Source organism: Ischnura elegans (genome assembly GCF_921293095.1).
Source record: "Ischnura elegans chromosome 13 unlocalized genomic scaffold, ioIscEleg1.1 SUPER_13_unloc_1, whole genome shotgun sequence".
NCBI lineage: Eukaryota > Metazoa > Arthropoda > Insecta > Odonata > Coenagrionidae > Ischnura > Ischnura elegans.
Genome location: NW_025791657.1, coordinates 988,209 through 1,014,463, shown reverse-complemented (window position 1 = coordinate 1,014,463; position 26,255 = coordinate 988,209). Strand labels below are relative to the sequence as shown.

Sequence of the window (26,255 nt, the reverse complement as noted above, 5' to 3'; positions counted from 1 at the left end):
TTTTCACTGACACTGATCAACCTAAGGCTACCTGTGATATTTGCTGCATCCCTTCTATCCCCTACAACAGTCATTGTGGCTCCATTTCCACTGTTTCTAGATGCTGGAATGTGTTTCATATAACTGTGTCCATCATCAGGAATTGAGTTAGACCGTACCTTCACAGCATGATGAGCAATGTCTTCTTTCAAATCTTTATCCATCACATTCGTTCCATCCCCACATGGGGATGCCACAGTCTTGGATTGAATGTGTGTCACTGAGGCGGATGAACCAATACAATCATCATTAAGATCAATCCATACATTTCTTTCTGCCAGCAGGTGTGAAGTTGGTGTCGTTTCTCCCAGCACTTGGTCAGGAGTTGACAGCCCTAGAAAAGAAAATCATATTACAATCCAGGACTCACAGATCTAATTTTTAATAACCATTTTATATATAGAAAACTATTCCTTCCTATACATATTCCTATACCTGTTCCTTAAGGAAAGGCACGCATCCATAATAATTAATATCTTGAAATTGTTGATGAAAAAAGAAATCATACCCTATAAAAAGTTGTTCATTCAAAAGACAAATTTGTATTCAGTAATTTTGTGTTGTGCATATTGTAATGTTCCAAAAGCTGATATTTAAAACGACAATAATATTTCATTTAGGAAAACTTAAGGAGAGAATAATGTTTTCCTTTCACTCCTATGCAAGTAGATCAGATGTCAGTCTTTTTTGGACATTTCAATATTGCTATAATTTTGTCCAAAATGAAAAGTCAAGCATCAAAAATTATGTCATATCAAGCTTGAAAATTGCTGAAGAAAAACGAAATCATGCCCTTTTAAAAAATATTCATTTAAAAGACAAAAACATGTGTTCAGTGGTTATGGATTATACACATCAAAATGTTCCTTAAGTATGTATTTAAAATGGCATAAAATTTTCTTTTGAAAATACCTGAAGAGAAAATACTGTTGCTCTTATCCTCCTATGTGAGTGAACAACAATTATCAAAATCTTTAAGGAATATAATTTATTGAATGTTAAAATTGCTACAGATTTTTCAACATCAGTTTACTTTTCGCAGCTACTACTTTTGACACCAATAAGTAAATATTTTTCATAAATTACTTAGCAACTGATATCACATATGCCATTGAAGAGGCCACAATTCATGCATTTTTATTTCCAAATTCACAGCACATTGTTGTTGAAAAAGAAGAAATACATCAACCATGAATCAAGTCTAGTTTACAATCAGAGGTAAATTTGATGAAAAAAAATAAAATTTGTTAAAAATTACATAATTTCCTACTTTCGTCCGTTTGAGGATAACAGTTAAAAAGCCATAATGGGAGCAATTACATTTTTCCAGGTTGAATATGATATCCATCTAAATCATTTCCTGATCAACCTCCTGATGAGATCCACATAAGTACATAGAAATATAAGTGATTATAATTTTTTTATCAATAACAGCAAGCTGCTACACATAAGTTATTAAAATTGAGTTGTGCTGCATCTTAGCTGCACTGATTTGTCTTCTGGTGTTAACTTCTGAAATCCATAATATATCTACTTACTTTCTGTTACAAAGTATTTTCTGACATGATTCACCGTGAAACCTAACACTGTTGCCAAGCCCATGCTAATTTTATAAATTCGATATGCTAATACCACTTCTGGACTTACAGTCTCAGTAACTTGTGATCACTAATTTGGCTGTAATTAATGCTAGAAATCCATTTAAAATCCAACAGTGCTTAAATAATATTAGTAATATACCAGGGTATAAATAATACAAATAATATTCTTATTTGGGACCGGTTCGGTCCCAAATAAAAAGAAAAAGAAAACCAGGGTAACTCAACCCCAAAAAAACTCCACACACAGAGGTTTCAAATATTCTTATGCTACCCATAGCACAGAAAACGTTTTCCTTCTGTAGACACAGGCGGGAAAGAATTCAGAACGACATTTGAGTGTCAAAACTAGGAAAAAAATAGGGAAGTGGAGTAGTACATAAATGGGTGAAAAATACTACTGGTGTTGTATATTTCAACATGGACAAATCACATTTCTACCAAAAGAAGTCGGTAACAATTTCATACAGTCATTTCACCGAATTCCACCCACAGGTTTTATACAAATACAGACTTCAGTGTACAGGCACTGGTACCTCATGCTAAGCCCCCGTAATGGATCATTAATAACTAGAAATTTTTTTCTGTAACACCAGTCATAAAGAACTCATTTGTTGAAGATCATTGACTGAACTAGAGAGGAGATCTTATATGAATCTTTCACTGCCATAAATGCAGTATGTCACTAAATATAAATGAAATTTCAGTAGCCAATCTAAGTCAAAAATCGATCGACTTCAGCAGAACAAAATATTTTACATTAAAAGGGCTTATAGTATAAATAAATGTTGAAGGAAATTATAATATTTCTATAGAATACATTACACTTCATATTATTAGAAATCTAGACCACACAAATGTAAAGATAAACGTAAAGATAAACTAAATTAAACAAAAGTTACGCATGGATGACTAAATTAGGTTCTTCATACTTCAAAAAAGTTACAACAACCTCTCTACGCATATAATTGCAAGACCTAGAGTTTACTCACCTATAGCCTCAGTCGTAGAGTCATTGGTCATTTTAGAATTACCAATCAGTTTTTCATCCTCTGTAAACAAAGGCTGAAAGTAGGAATCAACTCATTAATCATGAATGCACATAAGAATCAGTATTATTTTGATAAACGATTCTTTTACAATATACAACTATCATCCACACATATACAGCAATGAACACTTTGTAATTTCTTTCAACAATGAGACAGTTTTTGAATAACTCTCATTCTAAATTGAATAACTGTGCCTTAAATACTGTGCCATTCATGTAATCATTTATACAATTTTTATGTTGACTTCATTTTCTAATGATTCATACCGAGTGTAGATTTACTTTAATAGCAGATAGTAATTCCATTACCCAATGGAAAAGTAGCCACTGTCCATGGAAGCGATATACATTAATAACATTACCAACCCTACAAAGGTTATAATTCCTGATTCTTCATTACTTCTGTGGGTACACATCAGACTCCCTTGAGAAAGTGACCAGAATCGGTTGGTTATGTTGGGTCATCCCAGTAATTTATGCGTGACATAGCCCAAAAGTTTTTATTCAACGGTAATAATTCCTGTGCTGCAAAGAATAAAGGCTATAGTTTGGTACAGGGCAATCCTTTTGTAAAGTAAATATCTGTGTAAACGAAGCAACAATTCTTCTTTTTTGGACCTACAGTGAGTCATTGTTTAACATCACTTACCGTTCCTGAAAAATGTGACGATAAACGAAATGACGTTAATCGAAGCACAATATCCCATAAGAAACAATGTAAAAAGTGATTATCGGCTCCTAGACCTCACAATTCCTACGCAAAAAAATTTTAGCGTGTCATATTTGGGCCATTTCTTACGATGAGAATGCCAAACTATGGCATAAACACGAGTCCCTGTCTTCATTGACGGCAATACCAGCAGCGACGTACATCCTTTTCCATTTTTGTATCTTCCCGCGTTTGTTTTTTCGGCTTCGCTATGGTGGTCACCTGGGTATCATCATCGCTGAAACATCGTCGCAGTTACAGGAACCAACATTATTGAGAACACGGCGAAAAAGTGACGACAAATACTCCGAGTTCTACACGGAAAAATTCCTAGAAATCACTTTTCAGGTTCCAGAAAACCGTTATGTCAAGTAAAATTTGCTAAAACTTTACTTGACATTTACGCACTTAACATTTGCGCACCTACTTAAGAATTCATTTTGCATAAAAGTTGCTATAAACGTAATCGAAATTGACAATAAACACACCGTTTTACACTTCGTTCAGACTGACTGCATTACCGCCCACAAAACGAACAACCTGCAACGCCCGCCGCTTCGCATATTTTCTCGCGCGAAATTTAAAAGACCTGACCAGACCTGACGTTATCGCGAAGCAAAGGTGCGATAAACGAATGACGGTCTCAAAATTTTCGTGACGTTATCGCGAAATGACGTTAAACGGGGTGACGTAGACGAGGACTCACTGTATATACAGCTAGGAGACGCCATATTTATTTAAGAAAATCATTCACTTAATTGTTCACCCAACCGCGGTCTTAACCATGGTCAGTAACACCTTAGGCCTACACCATCATCTGAGCAGGAATAGGGTGGTTTTCTATTATTTTTTTATTGCCTAAATCGAAAGATTATTACCTGTGGAGTACGCATTTAACACTTTTGGATTTTTATATGACAATATCTATTTTTTGGGATTAAATGAAGTGAAAATTTTCAAGTGCGCAAAAGTGTGACAGCTAAGTATGAATGATGGGAAAAGCCCACGTGACTTCATTCTGGTTCCCGCTGCCATCGTGTGAGTTGGCCTTGTGGCGATGATATGTGAGCCGCTGTGATGCAGGCTGCTAGCAGGGAGCAGAGTACCCTGCTAGCTAGTAGTGCTTGGCTTAAGTAAGGATTATAATAACCTTATCAAACAAAGAAAACTTTCCAACTTTAGCCAGTTTTAATAGGTGATTTGTAAGACATGTTTCCTTGAGCTCTGTGCCTCGTGCATGCATTGGTAATCTCAGAGATTGTAAAACTCCTATAAAAACTAGGTCCCAGTGATGTCACATGGATTGGCATCGCATGGGTGCCAATCTGGCCTTTTTCAAATCACTTTAAAATGGACCATTGCCATGCGTCTAAACTGGGATTTCTAAAACGAAATAATTTGTATATTATGAATTCACTAATGATGGGTAATGAATTGTACCAATGCCTTTCCTTTTCTACGATGAAGGAAACTACCCGATTGGTTACCTATACATATAACAGTATTTTTAATGCTACAACCAGATTATGGTAAGCAATGTTGGTGTGGCCATTATTAGCTGGAGGTATGAAGACAAGAATGAAATTATCATTTTAAAACAATAAGTGTGATAATGTACACCAACGAAGCTTCAGCAGAAAGGAGGAGATTTTGAAGGAGGAAAAGTTAAGTTATTGGTTAAGTTATGAAATTTTCCCTTGGGATTGATTGGCCACTGGAGTGCGACTACTGCTTCAAAACTCTATATTCCGTTCACATCTGTCATAGTCAGCTCTTGGTACCGTGAATGCAAAGGATGCATGTTCCTTCAAGTGCCAACCATGCAAAGTTTTCACAGACCCAGCCCCATGAGTTAAGTGGGATTTACTCAGATTAACTCCTGTTACGCCGCCAGGCGGTGCCCCCCCCGGGAGATGCTGCCCCCTGAAGGAGTGACCGTGAACCAACTGAGGTGGCTCAAGGGGACGCGTCGAGAAGTCGTAAGGACAGTGGAGTTGAGTGAGCCGAGGGACATGGAGAGTGTTTGGGCTGGAGAGTCCTATTTCTAAAAGTGCGAAGAATGAAGTGTCATAGAAGTAAAAGAGAGCGAGGATCATTTCCAGAGTAACCCAAGGTCACTTTAACACTCCCATGCCCCCCTCTTTTCTCCCCAGATAAACATTATTCAAATCCAAACGCATAATTTAAAAGTCAGAGCGAACACTAGTTTGATATATTTATGACATTATCATCAGCAAATAAATGCATTTTACTGCTTTTTCAGGAGCAAAATTCAAACATGAAGGTAATGAACAAAAGGGACAGGTTACATTACCATGTGAGACAAAAAATGAGTGATTCTACTGAATTATGTCAAGAACGTTCCAGAGAGGAATGAATTTTTGAGACAGAAAAACTTAACATGGTAAAAGTGCACTTACCTCGTCATCAACTTCCAGGGGGTCTACAGCATCACTTGAGATGCCAACTGCATTTGGTGAGTTAAATACAGGATAACTCTCCTCATTGAGGAGCTCTTCCCTCTCCCCTTTCTCATTAAACTAAAAGGGAATGTTGAGTGTCACTCAATAAAAGCTATACAATAATTATAACATCTCTAATGCATAATAATAGAACCATGTTCTATTCCAGAGGCCACTCAAGCTGGTCCAAAGTGTGGATGCCTGAGATTCTTATGACCAAACTTAACCCTTTCACTGCCAGCCATTTCAATTGGTATGTACGAAGACTGCCAAGGCTATTTTCTGAAATTAGCATCATTTCAGATTTAAAAATTTTCAGCAACTCAATTTTACTTAATGCATCTAGATATTTTTCCCAATTCTTAAGATATATTCACATCTTATAACCATAGATAGATTATGGGGGTTTACATAAATAACAGCCATTGAAAAGGTCACAATCAGGAAAAAAAGTGAAATAATGGGGAACATGCATGAAATTTGTTCATCATGATAGTTAGTCTCATTGAATAGAAAATTTTCTCACAAGTCCAAATACATGAGCCAAAACTCTCCTAGTACTCTGCTAACCTCAGTAATTGCTAATTAAAAATGCTCAAATATCACTTGAAGTCTCGTGGCCTGAAACGTCTCCTTACGTCATCGCACGGTTCACTTCGCTAAAAGAGTAGAGTGGTAGAGCCTTGAATGCAAGATATCGAAGTAAAAATCTTCGTCGAACTGTGTAGTAGTTCCTAAAAGGACAAATTGACTCAAGAGGGATTTAAGAAAGCAATATACCTCAGTTTACTTTCGCTCGATTTCTTTATGGTGGCTAATTTTTTTTTTCATTCCAAATCTCCCCAAACAATCCCCTTTATTTATTTCAACAACGCCTTGGCAACCCAAAATATTCACAGTCTGCATTTTGTCGTTACAACAGCAATTATTTTCGCCAAATTTGCATTTGAACCCTCGTAGATCGATTTTCTATCCACTTCCTCAGTGTGTCATAAGTGGATACCGTGCCATGACGTCACGCTCCGATGACGTTGTGTTTTCAAGCAGCCAATGAAGATCAATTTTTAAAGACTCATAACTCAGCTGAGAAGCATTATTCATAGGCGAAATTTCGGCAAGTACATTTGAGGTAGAGGCCTTCTTATTCTAGTACTTAAAAAAAATGGTGCATGCTCCCCATTAGGGCCGATAAATTGGCCCCTGGCATTTTTCGCTCAACCAGCGAGGGCAGATATATTGGCCCGATGGCAGTGAAAGGGTTAATACACTTGATGACTCAGCAACAGCAAGCAAACATCGTCGCCTGGCAACCCAGGGGTTGCATATTTTGTTCTTCCAGCTTCACCAACCTAGATGTTTCAACATTCTCAATGTTGGCGAAAGATGCTGGTGGTCTTGACACCAATTCTCTTTTCGCTCTTTCATTTCTTTCCACTATTTCAGGAAAATTGTCATGCATTTCGTAAAAATGGAAACATTGAGACAATCCACATGCATTCTGAAAATCTATGGGGCCAAAGTGCAGAGTTTAACCCTCATATGGATTTACGAATTTAGCTACGTCACTGGATTTACGGTGCTGCAGAAATGGAGTTTCATTTTTTGTAAATTTCTTTCAATGTTAGCGTTTATTTACAAGTTTTCTATTAATAATGGTAAATACAGTAGACTATCGTTATTACGAAATTTACAGGACCGAAAATCCAGAGGTTCGTAATAACGAAGTTTGTATGAACGATTCTTTCAGGAATCGTCGGAAAAACCAGTTCCTAACTTCATACCGGAATGAATGATACTTTGTTCAGATTATGCCAAGAGTACGATTTCCTCTACACTGCATGGCGTATCAACGGCCAAATCAAAAGGCGCCAAATTCCAAATTTGAAATTTTTGAATGTTGTCATACCTGAAAGTTCGTAAATCGAATGTGCGTAGGAAGAGAACTAACTGTAGATCGAACTGACGAGCTGTAATGAGTCTGTCACCATGATTCCCCATGAATGAAGCTTATTGTATAACGTTTCGCGAATGGTGAAGAAATAACCATAAATGACCCTCTTGGTCACAGTACACGAGGACAACTTAAACGTGGCATGATTATTACAACTTATCGTAGTGAATATCGATCTAAATGCCGTAGCTTATGCGTGGAACTTCGTAATAAAGTTCACTTTGTAACCGCCAGGACCGGGACTGAGGTTCGTAATATCGTAAAAACGAAAATTTCGCAATAACGTTTCTTTTCCTATAGCCAGGATAGGCCTTTGTTGTTGAGACCAACGATTTTCTTTGTAAAAACGAGTACTTCGTAATAACGTTGTTCGTATTAACGAGAGTCTACTGTACATCTATTATCTTTATTTCTCACAGTGTTTTGCCAGATTTAACCCATTATTGTGGAAGTTAAAACAAAAAACTTGAACGCTGCATTCTTTTCCATTTTTTACCGTAATGCTATCTATTTCTGTTCCCTGTGTCTGTTATTTTCAAATGAAAGTTTAAAATTTTTGTGCAATGGTATTTTATATATTTTTTATGATATGCAATGCAGGAAAAATCCGCTTTTTAATGTTTATATTTTTATGTATCTAAATACTAAATATTAGGATCTCATAGAATTCGTTTATGCCCATGTGATATTATTTTGCTTCACTGCGTCCACCCATATATAATACCTTTGCAGCATATACTGAAGGCTAAGTTATTAAACATTAATAATTGGACTGGTGTAGGTGAAGTGAGAAGAGACGAGTGTTACTTTCGTGATTTTTACAGGATTACGGCAATCAAGTCAAATATTATGAATATTCTGGGAGCTAACATCCTGCATTTCAAAAAAGTAAAGTCTTATGGGTTTTGAAATATAAAGAATATGGGATAATACAAGACGTGTGAAAGAACCCAATGCTGCTTAGGAGGTGGAGCTAGAAGAGCCGGTGTTTTATTTTATAATGCGGAGCCACATTCCCTCACTGAGGACGTTTCCTTAGTGATGGACGGGTAAATTTGATGCGTGGGAGTGCACCAGATGAGGTTTTACTCCTGGATTGGTAGGAAATCCAACAAAATAACTTCTTTGAAATATGGGTTACAGGTGGAAGGGGAGAAGGAATAGGTGCCTACTCTCTGCTTGCTGAATTGCTGCTTGGCATAATTCTAAACATAGTAACCACAGGATATGCCAAAAGGTGACTATCACCATGGCAGGTAAGTAGATGCGGAGCGGAAAAGGTGCCCAAGCAAAACTAAGTCGGATGCCATGGAAAAAAACAACTTTGGCAAGCCAAGAGTTTCTATGAATAATTCTTATGAAAAGATAAAGTTCTTTCAATGAACATTATAATGAGGCGAACATTATGATTCTTAGATAAAAGAGAAAGCAAAATTTGTATTGTAATATTTTCCTTTTGTAAAACAATTTCATTTTGTCTATAAGGTTTAAAAAATTAAATAATATGATTATAAATATATTATAGCATTTCCTACGGAACATATTTGCTTTGGCATTAACATTATGAGTGCTATTCCCAATGTAGCGACCATGAAATTCTCGGTGCTGCCTCGGTGCCTTAAATCCAATGACGTATCTTTTTCATTAGAAGCAAATGAAATGTAAACTATCAACACTATGCAAACAAAATTGAATATCTAGATGAAGAATAAAAAATAGACTACTGAAAATTTCAAAATGATCCATCGGAATGGAAAATTTTACACCACTTTTAAAACCACGAGCACCGCTAAGGTGCAGCGAATCCATATGAAAGTTAAAGACCTCTGGCGACTACTTTCACATGCCTCATGAGTGTGGAGACATACAGATTGGTGAAACTGAGAGAACTATTGAAACCAATATATCAGAGCACAAACGTTGCACAAGACTTCGATACCTTGAGGGATCTACAGTAGCCAGCCACTGTATCGCACACAATTATGCCATTCTGATTAACGAAGCCATATTTTTCATCTATGCAGATGGGTATTGGAATCTGCTTAACAAAGAGGTGATTGGAATAGGACTCTCAAACAATAGAATTAATAGAGATGCAAGGTTTCAACCAGAGCAAAATATTATTTAAGGAATGGGAAGCACCACCTTTCTATGAGAAGATTAGCAGGATTGTACTACAAGGAACTAATCGGGTGAAAAAGATTCGTGTTTAGGCTTCCTGACATACCAAGACTTTTACCTTGAAAGTAGACAAAATAAAGTTCACCACTGGAGTACTCAATGGAATGAAACACTTTTCTGTCAGAAGAATAGTGATGTTGTACAAAAAAGATTGATTTAAATGAAAACAGATAAAGATCTCAATGGTTTTGCAATATATTGTACAACTGGAAAAGTTGCACAACAGAAACTCGCACATTTGAGGGTGACATCCCATACAAACGCATACATACACTCAACGCAATCCTAATTTTGTCATACAACGAAGAATTTTACTCAAATAAAGGCCATGCTGCTCCTGGATGAGAATAAAACTTACCAAAATATTGGCTCTGGGTAATTGGCAGTCTTGCACGGGAATGTATATTTCAGTCATTTGAACGGAGCATGCAAACTGTGAAGTTTCTTCAATCGTATCTCGAATACATTCTTTTGTGCCAGCAGAAGATCCCGCACTGTCATTAGCTGCCTCCTCCTCTTTGATGATCTGTGCAGAAAGTAAAAGTGGTAAACAAGTCACCTACATCAAAATTAACAAATGAGTCATTCTCATCAGGCAAGGCGGTAGCCAGGGCGGGGATCAAGGGGGATTGATCCTCCCCAAAATGAAAAAAAATAAATAGATACTTTATGCTCGCTTGGTGCTCACACGGCGATATTATATAGCTGCACAGGGACACATAGTAGTCCAATGCGACTTAAGTCAATAATTATCTAAGCAAATTTGTAGGTGCAGTGTGCGTAGTTGTAGTGCAGTGTGTGAAATAATAGTGCTGTGAATTAGAAGAGAGGTAGGTGACTTAAGGGCCTCCTGAGGGACCGCAGAATTGACATCGACACCGAGGAATTGATTCATCGTTTTACATTCATTACACGTTTTTAACTGAAAAACATCTCTATTTCGCGTCATTTATCGCATGCATAGCGTAAAATGAGAAGGTTTGTTGCGGGTTGCCTACCTTCAAAACTGCTCTCGGGGACACGAGAAAAGGTCATTTTTTCGATAATGAGAAGGAATAGAGCTGTCGCGGTTGGTCTAAAATATCAACGAAAGACCAATGTTACACACAATTGGAAAAAATGAGTGCTTGCCAAAACTAAATTTACATTATTTACATTTTAAACGTTTTTTGTTAAAAATTTCGAAATTTCAATACAAAATGGCAAACAGAAGATATAAACCGATTAAAAAAAAATCATATCTGTACCCCAACAGCACACATTTGGATATACATAATGTATTTATATTGTATTTTCATGGGTCACATACATATGTATTTTTGTTATGTATAACATGTGTAATACATATGTATTATTGGATGTATTTCCTTAGTATTCATACATATGTAAAAGTAGTACGTGTTTACACGATAAATACATTTGTATTTTTGAAATTTGAATACTTATGTAAATGTGGTCAAAAATACAAATGTAAATATCGTGTAACACTTGTTACTTTTACATATGTATGAATACAGAGGAAATACATATCCCAGACGGCACAGGAAGTTTTCGTACCTAAATACGAGGGTGGACAATCAAGATACAAAAATCGCGCTTAGGAAGTTACTTAGAAGGTTTTGTTTCTTTATTTCCTTTAATGACGAAAAAAGATGCAAGAGGACTGGCAAATTCATATGCATCGATAAAATTGTATCTCATCGATAAAACTGTATTCGGTCTGGGACTATTTTCTTTCGCGGGTGGTGCCATCTGGTGCCATCGTGCCATATCCTCCTAGAAACATCACATGCCTTCACAAGCCGTTGGAGATGGCATCGGATGGCATGGTTTACGTCACGTCTCACCACATTTCAGGGATTTTTGTGGTTAAGTTTGTGAAAAATAGTGTCTGGTAATGGTGAAGTTTCCCTTATTCTTTAATTTCATTCTCTGGGCTTCAGAAACGTGTTTGTGAGATATTTTTGTTAAAAATGTCTTCCGTGTGTGTAATGTCGGGATGTAATGGAATCTCCGGGACATGGCTCAAGTTTTTAGCTTTCCAAAAGATCCTGAGTTGAAGAAGAAGTGCATTTGGGCGATAAGAAGAAAACATTTCACCCCCACGAAAAACTGTGAGGTATGTACTCTTTCTCGCTGTAATTATTTGGATGTAATTTTAAGTTAGAAGTGGCTTCGGGATGTTGATGCATCAACATCCCGAACTATTCAGTACTGAAGTACTATAGTACTATTCAGTACTAAAAATGGTGATTCAAAATATTGTAGCAGCAATTCTTTTGAAAATTCTTGCATTTTAGTTGTCTTTTTTGTATTAATTCATTCGGTAAACGTGTGGTTAAAGGAGAAACTAGGAATAAGCTGCCAAGTTTATAGGATCGAATATTGCTTCTTAGCTTGCCCTATGGTGTATTACACGTCGGCTTTCATCATTTCAAATTATCTTATGCTATAGTTTAAAACAATAAAAATATCAGGCATACAAATATTTACTATATTTACGAGCCTATAGTAATTTGATTTCTCATGCAGAAATACCAAAAATTGGAAATGATTTGACCTAATAATGTTACATGGTATTTTATTATTTATTAATTTTAGGTGTGTGAGATTCACATCGCACCTTGTGATATCAGAAAATAATCTGTGGCCTTGGACGAGAAGACGAGGAGAAAATTCTGGCTGAATTGAAGTTACCCAGATTGGAGGAAGGTACCATTGCTTCACTGTTACCTGTCGCCAAGAAGACAGACATTGTGGCAGAAGTGACATATATTTGTGGATGTGGATTTGATTTGTGCAAGTTGGTGCAGTGATAGTGGACGTTCATCGGAGAAAGTATTGACGATAGTTTGTATGTATCGACCAGTCCTCTTTTAAATAATTTTCTATTCGAAAGAGAATAAGAGTAATTGTTTCGCTAAATTAGATGTGGGATAGAAGAGAAAATTGGAAATATTATTGTGGTTGACAATAGAAAATACATAATATATGTATTGTATTTCTGTGGGTTTTTTCTTTCCTGCCTCTTTAAAATTTCTTGCGGTGGTGACTACATGCAAAGTAAGTATAAAATCGGAGGTGTGATCTAAGAGATAACATGTTTTATTTTACAAGTGTTTATGCTGGTGATTTGGCAGGACTTTCATATTTTTAATAGGTTGATACATTTACTGCAGTGACCTAGAGACTTTTACTCATCCCAAATAATTTTTCAAATACTTTAGCGCCTGAAATGGGTAAGTTTTAGTAGCTGAGACTGAACTATACGTTAATTTTTGCTTGCATTTTGATGAATTCGATCATACTAATAGCAGATGTGTCAGCAATCCTGTTTCATCGGCAATTTTTATTTAAAACTTTTATTTCGTCAGGCTTTAGGGTAAGCTTTTTAATGCTCGTGGGCTATGTGATGTCTTATTTAGTGTCAAAATTAGTAAGAATTTACTCTCATTAACATCTCAAGGTTTCCATGTAAGTACGAGCCACTTAAGAATTCTGGATGCTGGGGATGCGTGAATTAGCCGTGAGAATCTCATTTTTCTTTCTTCTTTTCTTCAAAAACTTTGTCGGTCGTGAGTCTTTCATGGTAATTAGAATTCATGATATGGTGTTATTTACCTATTGAGAACTTACAATTAATAATGATTCGTATCAAGGTTCTCGCTACGGTCGGTAGTTATCGATTGTGTTGCGTTCGATACATTTTTCGATCGTGCGAGTTACGATATAACTAATTTCGACCTAATCGATTGAGATTAGCCTGAGTGCCGTGTTCCTGCGCGCTTTGTATCCAATCGTACGTGCTTAGTAGCGGACATTCACATGCTGCGTACGCGCTTCGTCGACAGGCCGCGAATGGAATGTATCCATTGACGAAAAGCGACGGAGCGGCATAGTATCCCCTTAGTCAATGGGTACTATGTACATACGAATTAGATACGGAGGGTTCTGTGCCGTCTGGGATGTAAATGTGGTCAAAACTACACAAAATATACATTATGTATATTTCCTGTAATTTTTGAGAGGTGGATTTTCGTGGCGTCTAGTGAAATGTTCAGAAACATTTTTGCAGAAATAATATGTTCACTGCAAACGCCAGATTTCCTCATTTCAATGATCATTCATCCATTCGAATTTATACCCAGGAAGCTTAAAAATAAATCATATACTGATCGATGTGAGCAAGGGTAGTATGGCGACCATATTTATGTTAATTTGTAAATGCACGCGAAATACAGACGTATTACATATGTAAAATTCAGTGTCCATCCGCGAAATATACACATGGAAAATGGTTCACAATACATGAAAAATACAAAGAATAGTTCTTGCACAGCTCAAAAGTAAAAGCGAAGTTTAATTTTTTAAACAATATTTTAAATTAACTGTTTAAACAAAAAAAATTAAATTCTCAATTCTGTCGCAACAGGCTAGGGAAGTGAGTGGGAGTGATAATCTCGTTAACAGTTAGCTCGGCATTTCGTTCGAGACTACGAGAACGTCAAGAACGTGCTGTAGGAGGAACTCCGGCTACTGATGTATAGTTAATTTTATATTTGTTTGTATTATTATACGTATTGGAAGAATTGACATAGTGTTTTAATCCTCGATAACCGGTGCGTGTGGATGGTGTGCTCAAACCGAAGCTATGTTTTGCTGGAAATGTGCTTCAATCCCGCACGTTATTGCGATTCGTGCAAGCCAGCTCCAACAGTTTCCTGTCACTGGATAATTAAGGTAAGGTATGATTTATCTTTTATTATATTGTACGCATACATAGACTACATTAATTATGTTATTTGAGTATATTTGGATACAACTATTGGCGCAATGTGTTAACCACATTGCGCCAATAGAGGTAATTATTTTGTTTATGTTTGGCTATTGTTTTCCTTTTTTGTTGAGTTATGTATCGAGGAGACTGGTGTCCATTGAAGTTATATGGTAAAACATAGTAATATCAATCTTGTACGTATAAATTAATAGATTATGCGTCGTATAGTAATTCCGTGCTTCGCGGCTGAAGTTACATTTTTTCTTCTCTTAATTAAGAGCAGAAAAAATTGTTTAAAGGAATGTTTTCGTTCACGTGTAGGTTGTTTTATCGCTGTTTATTACCACAACCTACTGTATTGTAGTTCTTGCATTCCTAGTTATCCTATGCTTTAGTCATAACATCTTTGACCTTAGACTTATCAGCGTAGCCTTGTCACTAATAGATTCCTCGAGGTTCCGAGCGGTTTTGCCCTCTACTTCTAATTATTTAACGAACAAGAAGTATTGGTCGTGTAATATCGGTTCCCTTAAAGCAAAATGTAATATTTCTTTCATCTTGAAATGCAGTAAATCAAGGTGCATTTCGTCATTATTATTAACACAAGATAAATACGTAATTTTCATGCGAAAGTTTGTCATTATATGCAAGAAAAAGGTGCGTACGGGCCAAATTAATTAATTGTAATTTTCTTTTCATGCTCTTTCGCGCATACCCAGCAGGCAACGATGTAAATAGCTTGGCCTGGACAAGAGGAGAATGGATTACGAAAAAAAACGACGACGCAAAGCCAGAAGACCAGGTGGAATTGTTAATACCGAGGTAAGCTTTGAGGGAAAAATTTTTTTAAACCATAATCGAGAGGTTTCTTAAAGTTAAGCCTGAAATTATCTATTATGTATGAAATTTATTTGTTTGAAAATTTGATATCACAAATTTATATTTTTTCTGTGTGAGTCATCCGCTACTTAATCATGGTACTAATATATTAGTATCATGTACTAAATAAGCATACCAATGGATTCACGTTTTCCTAGTTAATTTATATTTAAAAGTAGTCATATGATCTTTTCTCATATTTCTCATTCTTCTCAAGAGAAAGGCTATTAATTTTGTAAAATGAAAGCATTTCCCCAAAATATATGATTTCTCAAAGGACAAGGTCAAATCTGCGCTAGCTGGGACCTCGACATAATTGGTAAATGAAAAAATTTAAAACTTATGTCTGGAATCTAGCAGAGAAGCCAAACTTTCATTTGCATTCAGAATACAGAATTAGTACTAAAATTACAGACTTCACAGAATACTGACTGCCTATATGAATTGAAAAAAAATAAAATTGAAAGGCCTTGAGCTCCTATTAAGATCTTACAAAAAGATATTTTTTTGCATGACTTTTAAACTTGACTTCTTCTTTTCTCCTTTCAGAAAGTGGTTAATTGTGCAGAGTTGGTTTCCTGAATTCAGGTTTTTTCTTGTGCAATGGGTTACAACGCTTGTTCCGTGCTAACATTTTTTTCTATTTTCCAATTCAAACCATTGTTTGTACTTGATTTATCTTTGTGCCATTTTTTTAAACTAAGTTTCACCTACTGTTTGCTGGCCCTTAATGCTTGTTAGCAATATTCATGGCCACACTTGTTATTTGTGTGTATTATTTTATTTTTCTCTTTGAATAAATGTTTTATTATCTGTATGTTCTGGTTTCCTTATATTTATTCATCCGTTTGATCCATATTGATATTAAGTGGATGTGGGTCAGAAAATCAATATATATAATTCGTGTACGAGGGCCTGCAGATACATATGTATATTACATGTAAGGATATTCAGATTTCCAATTTGTAATACGCATGTATACATACATCCTGAGGGACTTTTGAGCCACTTTTACGTGAAATATACAGACGTAATACGATTGTATTCCTTTGTATACATATGTATAGTTCATGTATGGGTATTCAGATTTCCAATTTGTAATACGCACGAATACATACATCCATAGGGACTTTTGAACCACTTCTACGTGAAATATACCGATGTAATACGATCGTATTCCATCTTATACATATGTATTTGGGCACGTATTTTTTGTGTATTATTGATGTAATACAAATGCCGTGTTATCTGGGTAATACCCACCCGGGTACGCAACTTTTGCCGAGTATTACGATTCGCTCATAAAAAAAGTGCCAAAACGAGGCACCCTAATGGTCAATCCATTTAAAGTGATCCAAGGTTGCTTAACTATTTTTCAAATTTTTAAATTTTTAATATGTTTTTACTACACAAATGGGAAGTTCAAAACCGATTTAAAAAAATTTCATTTTTCACCGTTTGCATGAGGTGGACATTTTTGTTTTGAATCACGGAGCGTTTTTTTCCCTTTGAAGACGTTTGTGATAAATTGATTATCCCTGGACTGCATCATGCTACAATATTGAAACTGGCATCGTTTTTTTCAGTACTTTCTTCCATTCAATAGTGTTTCATAGCCATAATTCCCATGCAAATCTTACCTGTCTAAATGGTCTCCAAAGTAGGGGGTCAAAATTGAAGAATTCCACTCTTTAGAAATTAAAAAAAAACCATGAAGGAGAAATTTATCAGAGTTAACATTTTTTGTAGTAAGATATCATTGGGTACACACATTTTATAGAGTATCAGCATTGACAACTCACTCGTTAATTGTTTATGAATTTTTTAAAATTTGGTTTTTTTAAATTTTTGTTAAGTTTGAGGCTGCATATCTCAGATGGGACTGGATAAAAATACACGATTTTTACACATTATGTAGTCCTTTGTGATAGCAAAGTGAAATAAAAATTTCAGTTGTGAAAGGGACATCCATCCTGCTCTTAAGAAACCCTACGAGGAAAACATGTCAACCTTAATAGAACAAAAAACAAAAAAAAAGGAAACCAGTCGTGAGGGCTTGCCTCCCATTCATCTACACTACATTCAGTAAATTATCAAGAATTCTAGGAATAAATTGAATTGACACAATCAATAAGCCACCTTGGAAACTAATGATGTCTAAGAAAAAAGACAATGACAAGCTTGGAATAGGGAATACTTAAACAGGAACTTCAAGTACTGTACTTTAGCATAGAAGGGCTCACCTTAGTTATGAAAACATGGAAATATTAGATAAGGTTGTTAATGGGTTGAGCAGTGCTGAGAAGGATAAAGATATTTGTGCTGTTTGTTGGAAGGAAAACAAACAAAGCTGCTACACAATACATCAAGGATACTGTATATCGTCCATTACAAAATATTTTACTTTTGCCATTTAAATTATGATAAGACATCATATCTAATGGAGGAAAAAATATTTTTAGAAAATCTCTAACAATTGCATAGTACTTAATCCTATGCATATCTTAGCCTCCAGATATTAATAACCTCCTCGATCATATAGGATTTAAATGTTTCATTCATCTTTGAGCGTGTCAAGAGGTGTGCCTACGTGTCTGGATTACCAGAAATTGTGCGATGTGATGTAACAAAGGGCAATGAGATAACGACGCAAAAGATTTGTCAAGACGCAACCAAAAGTTGCACTAGGGGGCTCGGGCACATGCTATGCACCTTTCTGTCTGCTTTGGTTGCGATCCATGCAGCCATAAGGAAACGCAAAAGGGGACATACAAATGATGGGAAGAGAAGGCACGAATAATCGGAGAACACGGATAACCCAAACATTCACTTCAATGTATTGTAATTTTCATATTTACATAAAACACAAAATAAATTATTATTAATGGCATAATTCCGCTATTTTAAAGTGCTTCCCACACACAATTACAGCTTTCTTCGCCAGTTCGCGATCTTTTTAGCAGTGATAACATGGTTGTACTCGTGTTATTAATGCTCCATATAAGGCCTGGTTGTGAAAACCATACATCCGTGGCTGTGCGATCAAGGATACAGAAAAGTGGTTTGCACTAATGCTTCAAAACCACTGCTCGATGTCTGAAATTACGTTGTCAGGCACCACGCCACGTAGTCGCCTATCACACAAGTTTCCCTGCTTGCGATTGCAGCGGGACTTGTATCCATGATCACGGAGCGCGGTCGTGCGCTGCAAGGCTTGGAAAACAGGAACACGGTACTCCCGTGAATGCAGCTAGCTCGCTATTGCTTCCATTTCGAAGGGGATTCTAACAGAAGTAATATGCTTGGTGTATCCTAGTATTGATGAAGTTATTCCGATGATTTTGCATCCAATTATATTTTTTTATAAAGGTCGCGGAAAATATAGAGCAAGAGTGAAAATCACCCACGGAAAATCCACAACACAGATACTGCAGCCGGATAATCGGGAGTCTGTTATATTTACAACCTCCTTGTACGCATTCCTTTTTCTGTCACTCGAAATGCCCCTTTTCTGTCCCTGTAATCATCTACAGAACTGTCTTTCTGGCAAAGAAAAAGTATGGACGCTAATAGCAACTGTAACACCATGCTTTTAATCAGGGATGGACGGATCCAGGATTTTTTTCTGATCCGGATTCGGATCGGATCCTTGATTCTCGGAGCCGGATCTTTCGGATCGGATATTATCGGATCCAAATGCGTTTTATTTCATTAAATACTGAGGGAGAGTGAAAATCATGCGTGGATAATCCGCAGCCGGATTATCGGGAGTCTGCTGTACTTAGTATACTAAAAAAACTGTCGATCAGGGAGTATCCCAAACTCACCACGTTGGTTCCGGCATCACTGCACTCATCCCCTTCATCCGAATCGCTCTCCAGCTTTGGACAGAAGCTCTCCTCCTCATCGTCTTCCTGAGATTGCTGCTTCTCGGGAAGATCGCCTTCAGGTCCATCTGCCTCCGCACAACCTTTGAGGGCCTGTCACTGCACAAGGTATTCAGCATTTATTAAAGTTCAACGAGTTCAAAGACCACACCAAAGGTTTTTGGGATTGCCTCACGGGTGAAACGGAGTTGGAACCCCTTATTTGACCATTGGTGGATTGGCGGCGGTTTCTAGAACCATTTTCTGGATAGGTTTATTCTCTGTTTTTGACTAATTTTAAAGCTTCATATCCTCCACGTTCTAGTTACCTCGTTTTTTTCAACAAATCGTGGATTTATTAAAAAAAACATTTATAAAACGTTCGAGCATGATTTTGATAGAATCTGTGGATTATAAGTAGAATTTGGATGAATGGTTTTTGAAAGAGGTGAAATATTCTAGCGGATATTTCGCATTGTTGCCTGTTTACGGTCAAAAGTATGTTTTAGATTGGTGTATGAAAGAAGGTTTCATTGTCCAAAATCAAAGTCAAATTCATTGTTTTTTTCTATAAAATTAAAAATTTCTTAATAATTATTTCGTGTAAGTAAAAATACAATTATGTATTAAAATTGTATTTTTGCAGTAATTTTACACATTTTTCAAAAGGTTTATCGTGCGCCGAGCAGGGGGTCCAACTACATTCGTGCCTGCCTCACAAAGGAAGCTATAAAGAAATAAAGCAGGAGGGAAATAACTCCTAATTATATTCTGAATACGCCATCAGCAACACCTCAAATTATCATCTCACCTGCCTGACATTAAAAATACTTTCTTCTACTAACCTTTCATATGGGTAAAGAAGATTTGTTTGGTAAATAAATATTCATTCAACCTTCAACTTTTTCAAGATGGTGGAGTTTTTGCCTTGGCATTACTGCTCCACTGAACCCAATGGGGCTCTTCAGTCCCCTTCCTATGGAGCATTTTAGCAGGACATTCATTAAGAAGGGTTGTTTGAGTGGAGTTGCCGAGCAGTAAAACCGGATAAGTGGAACTTAAATCATTATTGGGTCATTCCATGTCAGCTCATCCAGGCATGACACCCACCAACTCGGATTTTGATGAAACTTTGCAATTTTCATCCTTCCATGTAGGAATGAAACAGTGTAAAATATTTCTCGTCTATCTCTTATAGTTCCTTTGCAACATTTTAAGGTTTGGGTAAAACCACAGTTTTTCAATGAATGCGTTCTCCAGTGGCACTTGTAACTCCAGAGGGAAATAATTTGTCTCAGCAATATTTTTCATCCGATTCTCTATGAAAATTTACAGGTTTACTATGGAAGTCACGAGTATTCCAAAAAGCAATTGAAAAATATCCTAAGAATGAAGAAACCTAAATGTAAAGAGATATTATGCATGGAATAGGATAAAAACTGCATACTGTGAGAGACACAATATACTCTAGAACCAATGAACCAACAATGTATGTAGTCATAACAATGGCACAAGAGAACTTGGTAGAGGAAAAAGACAACACTATTATATTTGGATGATTAAATAGAAGATCTAGACAATGATGACCTCGCATCATACGCCTTAACAACTGTAGACTAAAAGTAGCATTGATAAGTAAGTCCAAAGCCATGGTTTTGTTCCGCCATAGTGTGATAAATGTTTGTTTGTCAACATTAAGGAAGCTAATGTCATTAATATTCTAATTTTTAATTTGTTCGATTTTTTACATGACTTTTGCAAATGATAGTACCTACAGAGGGAGATAATTTGTCTCAGCCATATTTTTCATCTGATTCACAATGAAAAACTACAGGTTTACTATAGAAGTCATGAGGATTCCAAAACTAATTGAAGAATACCCTAAGGGATATAGGATATTCTCTAAACTCAAATGTTTTACAAGATTTTAGAAAATTTTGCCTCAAAAATATGGTTCAATAAAACATCAAAGTTTGACCTGAGGCAATATTTGAATAAAGCTAAATTATTTTTTCAAATGCATATTCCTTAAGGTATGACCCACCACCTATAAAAGTAAAATTCATGGCTTTTTGCTTGTTTTGTTGTTAAAAAATTATTTAATCCATTTTCACAACTCTGGCAGTCAGTGTTGGGTTCTACTTCAAGTGTGATGAAATGCTTGTGTTAACTGTTTTCTTTATCTAAGTAAATATTTATGACATGAATCTTGCACATAATAGGTTCCAACATTAAACCATATTTTATGTGCAGGTTGTTTTTATCCCGATAAGAAAAATACACTTTTGAAACAGGATATTTTAAGGAATTCATAGCACTTAGCCATCATTGCTGGGGATACCTTGATTTTTGCTTTATAGAACACATCAAAATACTGGATGCATGTGAATACAAGTTAATTTTCTCCATTTTGTATAGACAAAAACTTCACGAATATGTTTCACTCAATGAATGTTGTGCAACTTATAAAAATAATGTGAGAAGATACATAGTCTAAACTTGACAAGCATTTACTCTAATGAGGATTAGACATTAACTTGTTGCTGTATCTTCTTTGAAGAAAAGATACTTTTTAACTTCATTGTTTGCCCTTTGTCTTCCCCAGTTGCCCTCCAACTTTGGCAGTGTGAACATCAAGTTTTTTTCCAATAAGTTCTGTAGCTAATATTTTTGTCCATCTCTAGAAATCAGGTATGTAAACCATAAGGAAAATATTTTGACAAAATTTGTTATTTCTATCTCAGTTAACAATAATTTTCCACTTTCATATACTGACTTATCATTCAGGCTGATATCTTTATAATGGCCCACTATCAAGAACGAGGAAACTGTAGTCGAGGAGAACTTACAATTAGAGGTACAGAGTGCCATAAACTAGCTTCACTAAGTGAATCTCCTAAAATTTGAAGAATTAAGTACATTGTAAAGACAAATGATTGAACTCAGGCATGGAATAAGTTCTGGACTTCTTTTGAGTAATTGTGAGAACCAAAAAACCTACTTTTTAGAAAAATATAAAACGTATCAAATAATTTGCTGTGATCCATTTAGATGTCATAGAAAAAAAGGAGTAAATCACTACAAAAAGTAACACCAGCATTTTCATTCATGATAAGTAGCATACTTGAAACTGTTGAAAGAAATTCTGGGACAAAAGATACGTGATTCATGAAGAGAAAAAGTGGATAAATACATACCCCATACATATTGAAGTAAACTGTGGCATTTAAGAGCTAATCCCAATTGCTGGCAGTGATGATAGCATTGTAGATTTCGACAAAGATTCATCGAAAGAAAAGTATTGAAGGAAATGAATTCATCGTTCAAGGAAATGGATGTGTCTCCTTTGAAACTCCAAGCAGTTGCATCTCACAGCAAATCAATGTCTCCTAAAGGTAACTGAATGTTGCAACTTCTACTCTGAACAAAAAGGCTTGCAAACTATTGGATAAAGATTTCCTTCCAGAGCATGATTCAAAAGTTGTTGATAAAGCAAGTGATATGGATGTGCTAGTGGGGTTACTAAAAGAAAAACTGGTGACAGCAGGCAGTCGGGGAGAGATAATTCAGATACTAACACTAGCTCCTACTTGAGCACGAAAAAAGTAGCCACCAGATTTAATGTTAGTGAATATGGAATTCTATACCAGATCCAAGGAGCGGCAAAAACATAGAACAAACTACTGTGGACTCAGTTCAGTCATTTTACCAAAATGAAGGATATTCCTGCCTTATGCCAGGAATGAAAGATAAGATGAGTGTGTCCAAAAATGTCTAATAAATATCTAACAATAAGCAAAATATAAATTCATAGTGGAAGAGTCTCAAGACTATGAACAACAGCAGCAGAAAATTGAGTCAAAGTATATAAAAATTAGTTCATGTCACTAACTTTTGACATCTTTTGGTAATCCATTTGAATTGCAAAACGTACAACACCCCATACAAAAGTGGTAAAGAAGGACAAATCCCTAGTCCTTGTTTTAAACTCCTGTTCACTTTCATCAAAATATCCAAATCTGATCTGATTCCTGTGAATATCAATCTCTCATAAGGAACAAGCTATGTTGTTATATCCAGCTAGCAGCTGCATCATGTTGTCATGGTCACGCTATTTAACTGTTCCAAACTCAATAGTACTCACCTTAACTCTCAATTCCTAATCACCCTTCACCTCTGTGGTGAACAGACATAGATACTGTGTTATTTAATTAAAAAAAACTGCTCCATGATGTGATGACAGCGCGCTCACTTGCTCAGTAAACAAATTAGAAGTGTCGCTTTGGCAAAAAAACCGTTCATTGTCACGAATAATTAATTTTAAATGACTCACTCGTGAAATTATTCTGTAGTTGGTCATTATTGATCAGGTGAGGGAGAATGGTTTCCGTTTCTGCTGAGAGGTGTTGGAAATATTCCACAAAGGAATGATATTGTGCAGTAGAAAAATAGAACTTTACAAGGCACAAGTAAACTCACCAATTCATCAGTGGCTAATGGATCTGACACATCAGTTGAAATTCCTGTTGGATCTGATGTACAGCACAGGATAATTCCCTTCACTGAGGTTACCTTCGTCCTCGTCTTTCACATGAAACTAGGAGAGAATAATGGGCTTCACTCAATAAAAGGAAAACAATAAGAACCTAATTCAATAATAAAAAATCCTCTTTTGCTTGAAACCACTTCAGCTGGCCAATGTAGTCATGAGATTCTTGCCACTCACAGATCAAACTCCAGAATATCAACGTTCATCTAAGGAGGGGGAGTTATATCACAAAGGGCATGCGGTTTGAATGAGAGTTTTGGTCACTTAGAGCAGAGGTAAAACAGCTGGAACGATAGATCGAGGTTCCACTGTACATTGAATTGTCTTCATCTTTTGTTACTCAGTCTTATAAAGAGGTGCCACAAGAGTTAGAGCTGGATCCTTCATTGAAATGAAGGAGGAAGGTAGCTTAAAACAAAGACAGGGCAATAATGAGACAAAGCCCAGTTATAGCTAAGACAAATGGCTTAAGCAGACATTTCACATAGTTATCAACAAGTCTACTCCATCAGATACTCTATCCGAGGATTTCCGGTGTTGTACAAGTGATATCGACAGAAAAATATTAGTGTGGTTCAGCTTTCTGCCTCATACATTACAACTGGAAAACACTTAACATAACTTCCCATAAATATACTCATTTTTATAACAGGCGTACTCTCTTTCTTATTGCAACTGAGAAATTTGTATAACTGAAGGTGGTTCAAATCAGGTTTCACTGTGTACTACAACATAACTTACCAACTCATTGTCCCTGGGCAGTACCAAGTCTGGCACAGGAAGGTATATTTCAGTGGTTTGGGATGAGCAAGTGAGCTGTGAATTGTTTTCAATCACATCTTGAATGCAGCCCTTAGTCTCCACATAAGGCCCCGAATTGTCATCACCTGCCCCTCGTTCTTTAAAACTCTGCAGAAAAAGTAATAGAAAAAACAATTATCTCCTTAAAAATAAATATATGGGATGCTCTTAAGCAATATGAAGAAGGATGTTCAACATACTGTCCATGCTTTCATATAAAAATAGAGTGGTGTCTGCCTGCCTGTTAATCAATCACTGAAAATCTATCTTTCTGAATGAAACAAATTCTCGCAGGTAGATCCCTAATACTCTGAGTTACTGCTGCGCCTATTTTAAATTTATTTGGGACCATAGTAGCTGGTCCTTCACTGCAAAATATACGATAGAGAATGGGGATCATCCAGCGGTATTATTTTCAGTTTTTTTTTCAAATTACACGAAATCAAATTAGAGAATGAGGATTTAAAATTTTTCCCGTTCAGAAAATAAAATGACACAGTTTTTGATTCTTATACTTCTGATTCTTTCTTCTGAAGTCATAATTTTTGTATAAGTGGCTTCTAAAAGGCTGAAATGTCAATTTATTCTTTTCTCGAAAGAGAAGTAGAGGAAAAAACATGGTGAACATAATGTCAATGTATTTATTACGTTCTAGACCTTCAGCTAACATTTAAATATTAACTCTGGAAGAGAATACTCGTTGCAATAGGTACTGGGTTATGTAGAAGAAAAGAAACCTTAAAATCATCTTCTCTTACAAAACCATTTCATGAAACTGTTTTTAAATAACCCTGATATTATTATCCTTAAAAATTGCAAAAACAATCATGCAACAATTATGTATTACCCTCTAAAAAAAGTTCATGCTGTTAGTTAATAGATGGATATCGCACTGACAGATAGTCGATTTTGAAATATTAGTTGCATAACTACTTAAGCCTAGACATTTGGAAAACAATCTGCTCGACGACCATGATGAATTTGTCTTGGCAATGGATACTTAGTGTTGTGAGAAAATTTCTGGGTTTGAGCCAATTAACCATCATTAGCAGGAGCAGTTGATTTCCTTCTGTTATATAAATAAAACGGGATTAAGTGCATCAAGAGCCCTATAAATTTAACCATGATGCTGATCTAAGAGAGACAATGTGACATGATTGGTATCACTGCTTCAACGACGGTAATTTCAATGACGACAACTGTCCACGTAAAGGAAGGCCAAACACCTTCAAAGAATCATTATTGGAGACATTTCTTGAGGAAGATCAATGCTAAACTCAAGAAGAGTTTGCTTTTTAGTTGGAGTTACCAACCAAGCCATTTCCTAGTGATTGCATGTGTTGGGAATTTAATATTAAGCATGAAACTTGGTTTCCCAATGATTCTATAGTG

The 26,255-nt window shown here is 36.0% G+C and overlaps 1 protein-coding gene across 1 annotated transcript; it reads right to left on the bottom strand.

Moving 5' to 3' along the window:
- Nucleotides 1–3: 3 nt before the first annotated feature.
- On the bottom strand, nt 4–25,070 carry LOC124172473. The gene is made up of 7 exons (XM_046551912.1): nt 25,064–25,070; nt 23,993–24,045; nt 10,350–10,517; nt 5,818–5,937; nt 2,630–2,702; nt 45–373; nt 4–12 (listed from the first exon to the last, which is right to left on the bottom strand). The coding sequence occupies exons 1-7, from the start codon at nt 25,068–25,070 to the stop codon at nt 4–6; spliced, it is 759 nt and encodes a 252-aa protein (XP_046407868.1).
- Between the last annotated feature and the right edge of the window lie 1,185 nt (nt 25,071–26,255).